The 8,952-nt window shown below is 44.8% G+C and overlaps 1 protein-coding gene across 1 annotated transcript in view; it reads right to left on the bottom strand.

The window, feature by feature from the left end:
• The window catches only part of ADAP2 (ArfGAP with dual PH domains 2), a gene marked incomplete at its 5' end in the record, with an annotated part of 34,521 nt that overhangs the window by 16,854 nt on the left and 8,715 nt on the right, over nt 1–8,952 (bottom strand). The window contains one exon of the mRNA XM_006154362.3: nt 2,876–3,022. Within this exon, the coding sequence (XP_006154424.2) occupies nt 2,876–3,022 (147 nt within the window). The remainder of the gene's footprint in view (nt 1–2,875; nt 3,023–8,952) is intronic.

Raw genomic sequence — 8,952 nt, 5'->3', positions numbered from 1 at the left:
AACTTCTCTCTCTCTCTCTCTCCCTCTCTCTCTCTCTCTCTCTCTCTCTCTCTCTCTCACACACACACACACACACACACACACAGACACACACACACAGAGTTCCTGATCCTAATCTCTCAAGGAGCCCAGATACATTCCTTGCTCTTGAAATAAAAACCACTGTACTTTTCCCATCCTTGCCCCTTTAGGCTGGTTCAAGTATTCTTCTTAGTATATTCACACAGTTCTTAAAAAGAAACTCCTTCTGGAAAGCTGTTTGACTCCCACTAGGCCACATGTCTTCTGTGTGTCCCCAGCATGACCACGTGCCCCATGGCATCATCAGTACCTGTTTCCCTGTCTGTCTCCCTCCCTGGGTTGTGAGATCCTTGGGGCCCACAGCTCTGCCCCACTCCCTACCACAGCCTACCTAGAACCTAGCGTGGTACTTCACACTTGTGGGGGCTCAGCAAGGATTTGTTGAAAGAGTGAATTTACAGGGGACCAGCAAATGGAGTGATGGTTGCGTTGCTGGACTCCCACATGGCCAACCACAGTTCAAGTCCCAGACCTGGCACCTCGAAACTCATGTCAGGTATGTATGCGTGTGTGCCCAAAATCCCAAGAGGAGAATAGAGGAGAAGGGATTGTAGTGTAGCCATCCCCCCTGTGGGGGTGATTTCTCACTTTCTGTGTCTCTGTCTGTCTGGTGAGCACAACGGGCCCTATAGCAAAAATCTCTCTCGAAAAAAAGTGAATTTATAAATGAATAATACAGATGTGAAATTAGTCATGAGACTTTACCTTTTATATCAGCTACAATCACAAGCAAATAATGGCAATGACTAATGTACCATTATAAAATATTTTTACATTCATAAGTCATTGTCACTCAGACCTTGAAACCCCTCTGAGAGGTAGGTATTATAATCCACAAACCAACAAATAGACTCGGGAAGGAAGAGACCTGCCCAGGAACACAGTGAGGGCACCAGGGCTCCAATCCCCTGACACTCTTCTGCCCACGGCACCAGGAACTCTGCCTAGATGCTGGAGAATGCACGAGTTCTCCTGAAAGTGACTCGTGGCCACTCCCCCATGCTAAGGCCTCTTGGGAAGGTCCTGGCCCTGCGTCTGGTTCCTGGCTCCTGCCCCCAAGGATTCTCCCTGCAGGAGAGGCACAAAGGTTGGCAAAGCAGGTGCAGGGCTCTGGAACCACTGTCTGTGTGACCCTGAACAAGTTACTTCACATGTCCGAGCCTCAGTAACACGGGGATGAAACATTTCTAGCACTGTTTTGAGGATTAAGAAGTGTATGTGGGGCCAGCCAGTGGTGTGGTGGTTAAGGCAGTCAGAACCCTCAGGGCGGACTGCACAGTTCTAGTCCCAGACCCAGTGGCTTAAAAACACACTGGATACGGGCTGGCAGGTGGTTAAGGGTGCTGGACTTCCATATGACCAACCGTGGTTCGAGTCCTGGACCAGGTGGCTTGCTTGCTCTCTCTCTCGCTCTCTCTCTCTCTCACTTGTCACTTTCTGGTCAAATTTAAATAAATAAATAAATAAATAAATAAATAAATAAATAAATAAATAAAGTTAAATAATTCTTAAAAAAAAAAATAAAACCACTGGGTATGTGTGCATACATGCCCAAAATCCTGAAAGGAGGGAGAAGTGGAGAAGGAATTGCTGTGTGATCATTCCCCCATGAGGGGTGTCTCACTTCACTTTCTCTCTCTCTGTCTTTCTCCCCAGTGAGACTCATGCCTTCTAGAAATTTTTTTAAAGAATCATTTTTTTTCTCTTTATTTATTTTAATTTGACCGGAGGTGGCAGAGGGAGAGAAAGAGGGAAGGGTAGTGAGAAAACAAACCACCAGGTCCAAGACACGAACTATGGTCTGCCATTTGGAAGTCCAGCACCCTTAACCACCACACCACCTGCCAACCCTTAGAAATTTATTTTTTAACCTATGCACAGCACTCACAAGAAGCAATCCAGCACAGTTAACAGATGCTTATAGAATGTCAGTGTCCATCTTCATTCCATCTCTGTCCCCTCTTAGCATTTCTGTCCCCTGCCCAGTCACAGGAGGTGACCCAGATTATTTTCTTGGACCTGTATGATCAGTCTGCTCTTCTCTGATGGCTCATTTCCTGGATCATTAAATAATGTTTTTCAAACTTAAATGTTTGCAAGGATCACCCAGGGATCCTATGCAAATGCAGTTTCTGGGACCAGCAGATGGCGTAATGGTCACATCACTGGACTCCCATGTAGTTGACCACAGTTTGAGTCCCAGACCTGGTGCCTTAAAACTCACACTAGGTGCATGTACGTGCCTGCCCAAAATTCTGAGAGGAGAATGGAAGAGAAGGGATTGTGACATGGCCATCCTCCCTGGGGGGTTGTGCGTGTGATTTCTCAGTTTCTGTCTCTCTCTGTCTCTCTAGCACACATGCCCTATAGCAAAAATCTCTTTAAAAAAAAAAAAAAGTTTCTAATTCAATAGGTCCAGGGTGGTCCTGAGACTCTTACTCCTAACAAGCTCCCAGGTGGTGCGATGCTGTTGGTCTAGAACCACATGTCGAGAAGCAAGGCCCTAGGCTGAACATTGATCCATCCCTCCTCCTAAATTCGAAGTCTTTGTCCAACCCGGACTTGCCATCTCTGGGCATAACTGCTTCTGTTAACAACCCCCATGGCTGGGTACCCGCCAGGATCTTCTCCCTGTCTCACTCAGACGGGGAAGTGACAACAGATTAAAGCAAACAGCAGTGTCAGACCTCGAGAGGCAGCTGAGCCTGTCGCCCAGTGAGCGAGCGAGGTGGTGAGCAGTCCTGCAAGCCTGGGGTGCCGGGCTGGGGCCGAGAGGCATCCTCGGTCATCTCACCTTCCCATTCTCATGGTACACAAACAGGTTCCGGGTGTGGCCCTCTGTCCTGTAGGTGATCTGCAGCCCGTGGGGGTGCCCTATCTTCTCTGTCTGGAAGCTGGCATTCAAGTCCTTGATATTGATGACAGCTTTGGGGCCTTTACCCTGGAACAGAAAGAGAGGGTTCTTGAGATGCTCACAGGCAGCAGGTCACTTCTCGTCACCTTCACTGAAGCCGAAATGCAAACAGATACGCAGTTTACAACTTTGCAGGGGTTTTACACGTACTTGCTCTAACATCAAAACATTCTAATACTCTATTGGGTCTTTGGGAAAGTCATGACACATTTTTGCATAGAAAAACAGAAAAAATACATCGTGACTTTTCGGACGGTCCGACAGAATTCTTGATCTCCCGTACGTGGTCATCCCATAACCCCTTTAGTCAGATTGGGCTCCTGAGCTGGAACAGGGTTTCGAAAGGCCTTACTTAGGACTTCTCAGATTATTTCTGAAGCAAATCAGTTATGGAAGCCAAACAAATAAAACAGATATAAACAGAGCAGCTCTAGTAAAGTGCTGTACCAGAGAAGCCAGATCTCACATAGCAACCGAAGTTCGAATCCCCAGGCCCAATCAGCATGAAACATACACCGGATACATGCACAAGTGCCCACGATCCAACAGGCCGGAGGACTGGAGGGAGGGGACTGTGGCGTGATCAGACAATGTGTAGAGTACTTATCTCTCTGTCTCTCCCTCTCGCTCCCACATGCATGTGCATGCACTCTATCATTAATAAAGAAAAAAAAACTAAAATAAAACAGAAGCAGGTGTGGGGGCCTCAGAGCATTCTCTCCCACATTCTACTCCCCCTCTATGGAACTCTGAAGCACAGCTGGAGCACTAACATGCTAAGAAGTGGGGGGAAGGAGCACTTTCCTTCATAATTGGCAAGAGCGTAATAATACCCATGCTCTAAACCCAGACCTGCAGTAGCCACTAGCCACATGTAACCATTTCAATAACATTAGATTACCTTAAAAATCTCATTCCTGAGTCAGCCCCATGGCCTAGTGGTTAAGGGAGCCAGAACTCGCATGGTTGACTGTGATTTTGGTCCAGTTGCAGAAGTTTGAAAAATGTTCCAGGCACATGTGCATGTTGGCCTAAAATCCCAACAAGATGGAGAAATGGAGACAGGATTGTGGTATAAGCATGCCCCATTGGGGAGTGCTGTCTCTTTCTGTCTGTCGTAAGAGAGCACATGGCTTTCTGGAAATGAAAAAAGAAAGAGAGGGACCAGCAGGTGACGTGGTGGTTAGGGGTGCTAGCCTCCCACATGGTCAACTGCAGTTCAAGTCTTGAACCTGGCAGCTTGCTTTCTCACTTTCTCTCTCCCTCTTAGTCTGTCCCTCTCTGGTCAAATTAAAATAAATAAATAAATAAAATGGGGACTAGCAGTTGGCATAATAGCTATGTTGCTGGACTCCCATGTATTCGACTGTGATTCGAGTCCTGGACCCAGTGGCTTAAACTCACACCGGGAGCACATGCGTGCGTGCTCAATATCCCGAGAGGAGAATGGCGGAGAAAGGATTGTGGCGTGGCTCTCCCCTTTGGGGGGTGATTTCTTGCTTCTGTGTCTCTGTCTCTCTCTGTCCTTCTGGTGAGCACACGTGCCATATAGCAAAAACCTCTCCAAAAAATTAAATAAAGTTAAATCGAATAATTCTAAAAGAAAAAAAGAGAGAGAGCAGGGCCAGCAGGTGGCATGGTGGTTGAGGCGCTGGACTCCCACATGGCTGAGCACGGTTCAAGTCCCAGACCTGGCAGCTTGCTGTCTCACTTTCCCTCTCTCTCTCTCTGCCTCTCTCTGGTCCAATTAAAAATAATAATAATATAAGTAAAATTAAATAAGTATTTTTTTAAAAAAGAGAGAACAAGAGAAAAGAAGAAAGAAAGGAAGAAGGAAAGGAAAAGAAGGAAAAAAAGCACGGAAGGAAAGAGGAAAATTCCATTCTTCAGTTGTCCTTAGCCCCGTTTCAAGTGGTCAGTAGCCACCTGTGTGGCTATAGTATTGGACAAGGAAATGTAGAGTATTTCCACCACCGAAGAAAATTCTATTAGGCAGTCTTCTCAAAAGAAAAATGTGGTCGTATTGATTCTAATGTTGAATGTTTTGCTTTGACACTATTTTGCATCTAAGAATCTATCCCAAGGAAATAATTACAATACTATGCAATATATGTCAAAAGACGTTTATTTCAGTGTGTTGTTAATAATAGCCAAAGAAAGAAGAAACTTTAAAAGTCCGTCAGTGATATGAGTTAAATAAATTACCATACATTAATACAATGATATACCACAGGATTTTTAAAGGGATAATATAGATTACTATCACTTAAGTGAAAAAATGCCCATGATATCTGAGTGAGAAATACCAAGTCCTAAAACAAGATGTAGAGTAGAAAGCTATTCATATAAAAAATTATATACACACACAAACTATTTATGGTCTAATATATATATACATACATGTATATATAATATGCATAGTTTGTTATTCTACTATATAGACACATGTATAATATATACACATATATGTATATATACAAAACATATATATTTGAACATGCATAAAAAGTATAGATACTTACACTTTTAAAAAAATTTTTGCTAGAGATGGGGCCAGCAGATGGCATAATAGTTATGTCACTGGACTCCCACATAGTCAACCATAATTTGAGTCTCGGACCCAGAAGCTTAAAAAATTCATACTGAGTGTGTGTGTGTGGGTGTGTGTGTGTGTGTGTGTGTGACCAAGCAAGATTCTGAGAGGAGAATGGAGAAAAAGGGATTGTGGCATGGCAATTTCCTAGGGGGTGATTTATCACTTTCTGTCTCTCTGGTGAGCACACATGCCCTATAGCAAAAATCTCTCTCTAAAAAAGAAAAAAAATTGCTAGAGAGCAGATGCACTCACCCGGGAGAAACAGAGAAAGAGGGAGGGAAAGAAGAAAGCATTCCCCATGGGGAATGGTCAGCCCCCAATCCTTTCTCATCCATCTCTCCCTCCTTTCAGGATTTTGGGTATGTACACCTATGATGCATCTGGTGTATTTCTCAAGCTGCCAGGTCCCAGACGCAAACTGAACAGTTCACCATGTGGGATCTGGCTACTTTAACCACCAGGTCAAGGGCTGGCCCTACACAAACACATTTTTTTAAAGAGATTTTTGTCGGGCCAGCAGATGACGTGGTGGTTAAAGGCATTGGATTCCCACGTGGCCAGCTGTGGTTTGAGGCCCAGACCTGGTGGCTTGCTTTCTCGCTTTCCCTTTCTCTCTCTCTCTGTCTGGTCAAATTAAAAAATAATAATAATAATAACGAATGGAATTAAATAAATAGATAATTCTTTAAAAAAAGAGAGAGAGAGGGACCAGCAGTTAGCATAATGGCTATGTTGTTGGACTCCCATGTACTTGACCACAGTTCGAGTCTCGGACTCGGTGGCTTAAACTCACGCTGGGTGCATGTGCATGCATGCCCAAGATCCCGAGAGGAGAATGGAGGAGAAGGGATTGCGGCATGGCCGTCCCCCCAGGGGGTGATTTCTTGCTTTCTTTCTCTCTGTCTCTCTCTGGTCTTCTGGAGAGCACACGTGCCCTATAGCAAAAAAACAAAAGCAAAAACAAAAACAAAGAACAAAAAACCTTTTCAAAAAAAGAAACAAATAAAAGAGAGAGAGAGAGATTTTCGCTATAAAGTGCATGTTCTTGCCAGAGAGAGAGACAGACAGAAAGGGAGAAATCACCGCCCCAACCCCCCCCCAAAGGTCATGCCACATTCTCTCTCCTTCATTTTCCTTTTGGGGTTTTGGACACACACACATGCGCCTGGTATGAGTTTCAAGTCTCCGAGTCTGGAACTTGAATCGTGGTTGGCCACGTGGGAGTCTAGCACCTTAAACACCACACCACCTACTGGCCCCACCAACACTCTTTTTTTATCTTTATTTAAGATTATTATTTTTTTTTTTGGAGAGGTTTTTGCTTTAGGGTGTGTGCACTCACCAGACAGACAGAGAAAGACAGAGAGACGGAAAGTGAGAAACCGCCCCCCAGGGGGGATGGCCACGCCGCAATCCCTTCTCCTCCATTCTTCTCTTGGGATCTTGGGCACGCACGCATACGTGCCCGGCGTGAGTTTTAAGCCACTGGGTCCAGGACGTGAACCGTGGTCGACTACGTGGGAGTCCAGCGACATAGCCATTATGCTAACTCCTGGTCCCATTTTTTTAAAGAATTATTTTATTTAACTCAATTTGTTTATTTTAATTTGACTAGAGAGGGACAGAGTAAAAGAGAGAGAGAGAGCAAGCCACCGGGCCCAGGACCCAAACCCTGGTCAGCCATGTGGGAGTATAATGCCCTTAACCACCACACCATCTGCTGGACTTCATCCTAACTTTTAAAAAAGAAATATGATGGGGGCCAGCAGGTGGAGCAGTGGTTAAGGTACTAGGCTCCCACATGGCTAACCACAGTTTGAGTCCCAGACCTGGCATCTTGAAAATCACACTGGGCATGTGTGTACACGCCTAGAACCCCAAGAGTAGAATGGAGAAGGAATTGCAGCGTGGCCATCCCTCGAAGGAGGTGATTTCTTTTTCTTTCTCTTTCTCTGGCGAGTTCACATGCCCTATAACAAAAGCCTAAACAAATTTTAAAAGGAAAGAAAAGAAACATGACGTTACTAGTAAAGCTGGACTCTCTTTCATCGAGACTCACCTACCCCATTCTTGTCCTTCTTTTCCCCTAGGCAGGCATTCACCATCACGAGTCTGAGGTTTATCCTAGTCCATTTTTTATATTCTTGCACACATACCCATCTGCATGTATCTCTGAGTAAGATCTAGTGCCATTTTAGGTGGTTTTCATTGACAAAAATGGTATCCTATATGGCTCCTTCTCTAGCTTGCTTTTGGCCCTCAGCATTATATTTTTAGGTCCACCCATGCTGAGGTTCGGCAGTCTAGTTCGCTCGTGTAAATGATACCAGATACCGATCTATTGTCCTGTTGACCTACCTTGAGAGCTTTCTGGTTATTTGCCATCAGTGTAAGGCACAGTCAGTGTCCCTGCTACACACACGTGGCTGCGGTCCATACTTAGGAATGGAACTGCTAGATCACAGCGGTACATCTTCAGTTTACTGGAAACTGCCAAATTATTCCGCTGAATTTCTCCACACTGGTGTACCAATAGTTACTTCCATGAAAAACATGGAAGAGTTTCCCTTTCCTTCTATCCTCACCAACACTGGACTTGGCCAGATTTTAATGTGTTTGCCAATATGATAAGAACGAAAGTGTATCTCACTGTTAATTTTTATGTAATCAGCTTTATTGAGGTATAATTATATACAAGAAGCTGTACTCATTTAAAAATATGACTTGGCGCCAGCTGGTGGTTGAGGTACCTAGATCCCACATGGACTACCGCACAGTTCGAGTCCTGGATCTGGTGGCTTGAATAACACACAGGGATAGGGCCAGCAGATGACATAGTGGTTACGTCTCTAAACTCCCACATGGCCAACCGCAGTTCAAGTTCTGGACCTGAAGGCTTCAAACTCATGCCAGGCATGTCTGTGTGCATACCCAAGATTCTGAGAGTAAAACAGAGGAGAAGGGATTGTGTCGTGGCCATCCCCCCGGGGGGTGATTTCTCACCTTCTGTCTCTGTCTCTCTGGAGAGCACATGCGCCCTATACCAAAGATCTCTCTCAAAGAAAAGAAAAAGAAAAAGACACAAGGCACATGTACATGCAAGCCCCAAATCCTTAAAGAGACCATAGAAATAGAGAAGAGACTGTGGTGTGACCATCCTTCATGGGGGGTGGTTTCTTACTTCCCCCTTTTCTCTCTCTCTCTGCTTCTTTCTGGCTAGTGCACATGCCCTTTAGCAAATTAAAAAGAAGAAAAAATAGTACAATTTTTTTTTTCTTTTTTTTTGAGAGATTTTTTCACTATAGGGCGCGTGCGCTCGCCAGACAGAGAGAGACATTAGAGACAGAAAGTGAGAAATCAC

This window comes from Tupaia chinensis, unplaced genomic scaffold (genome assembly GCF_000334495.1).
Source record: "Tupaia chinensis unplaced genomic scaffold, TupChi_1.0 Scaffold000407_1, whole genome shotgun sequence".
NCBI classification, from domain to species: domain Eukaryota; kingdom Metazoa; phylum Chordata; class Mammalia; order Scandentia; family Tupaiidae; genus Tupaia; species Tupaia belangeri.
The sequence above is the reverse complement of the archived record's forward strand: the minus strand, read 5'-3'. Positions and strand labels throughout refer to the sequence as shown.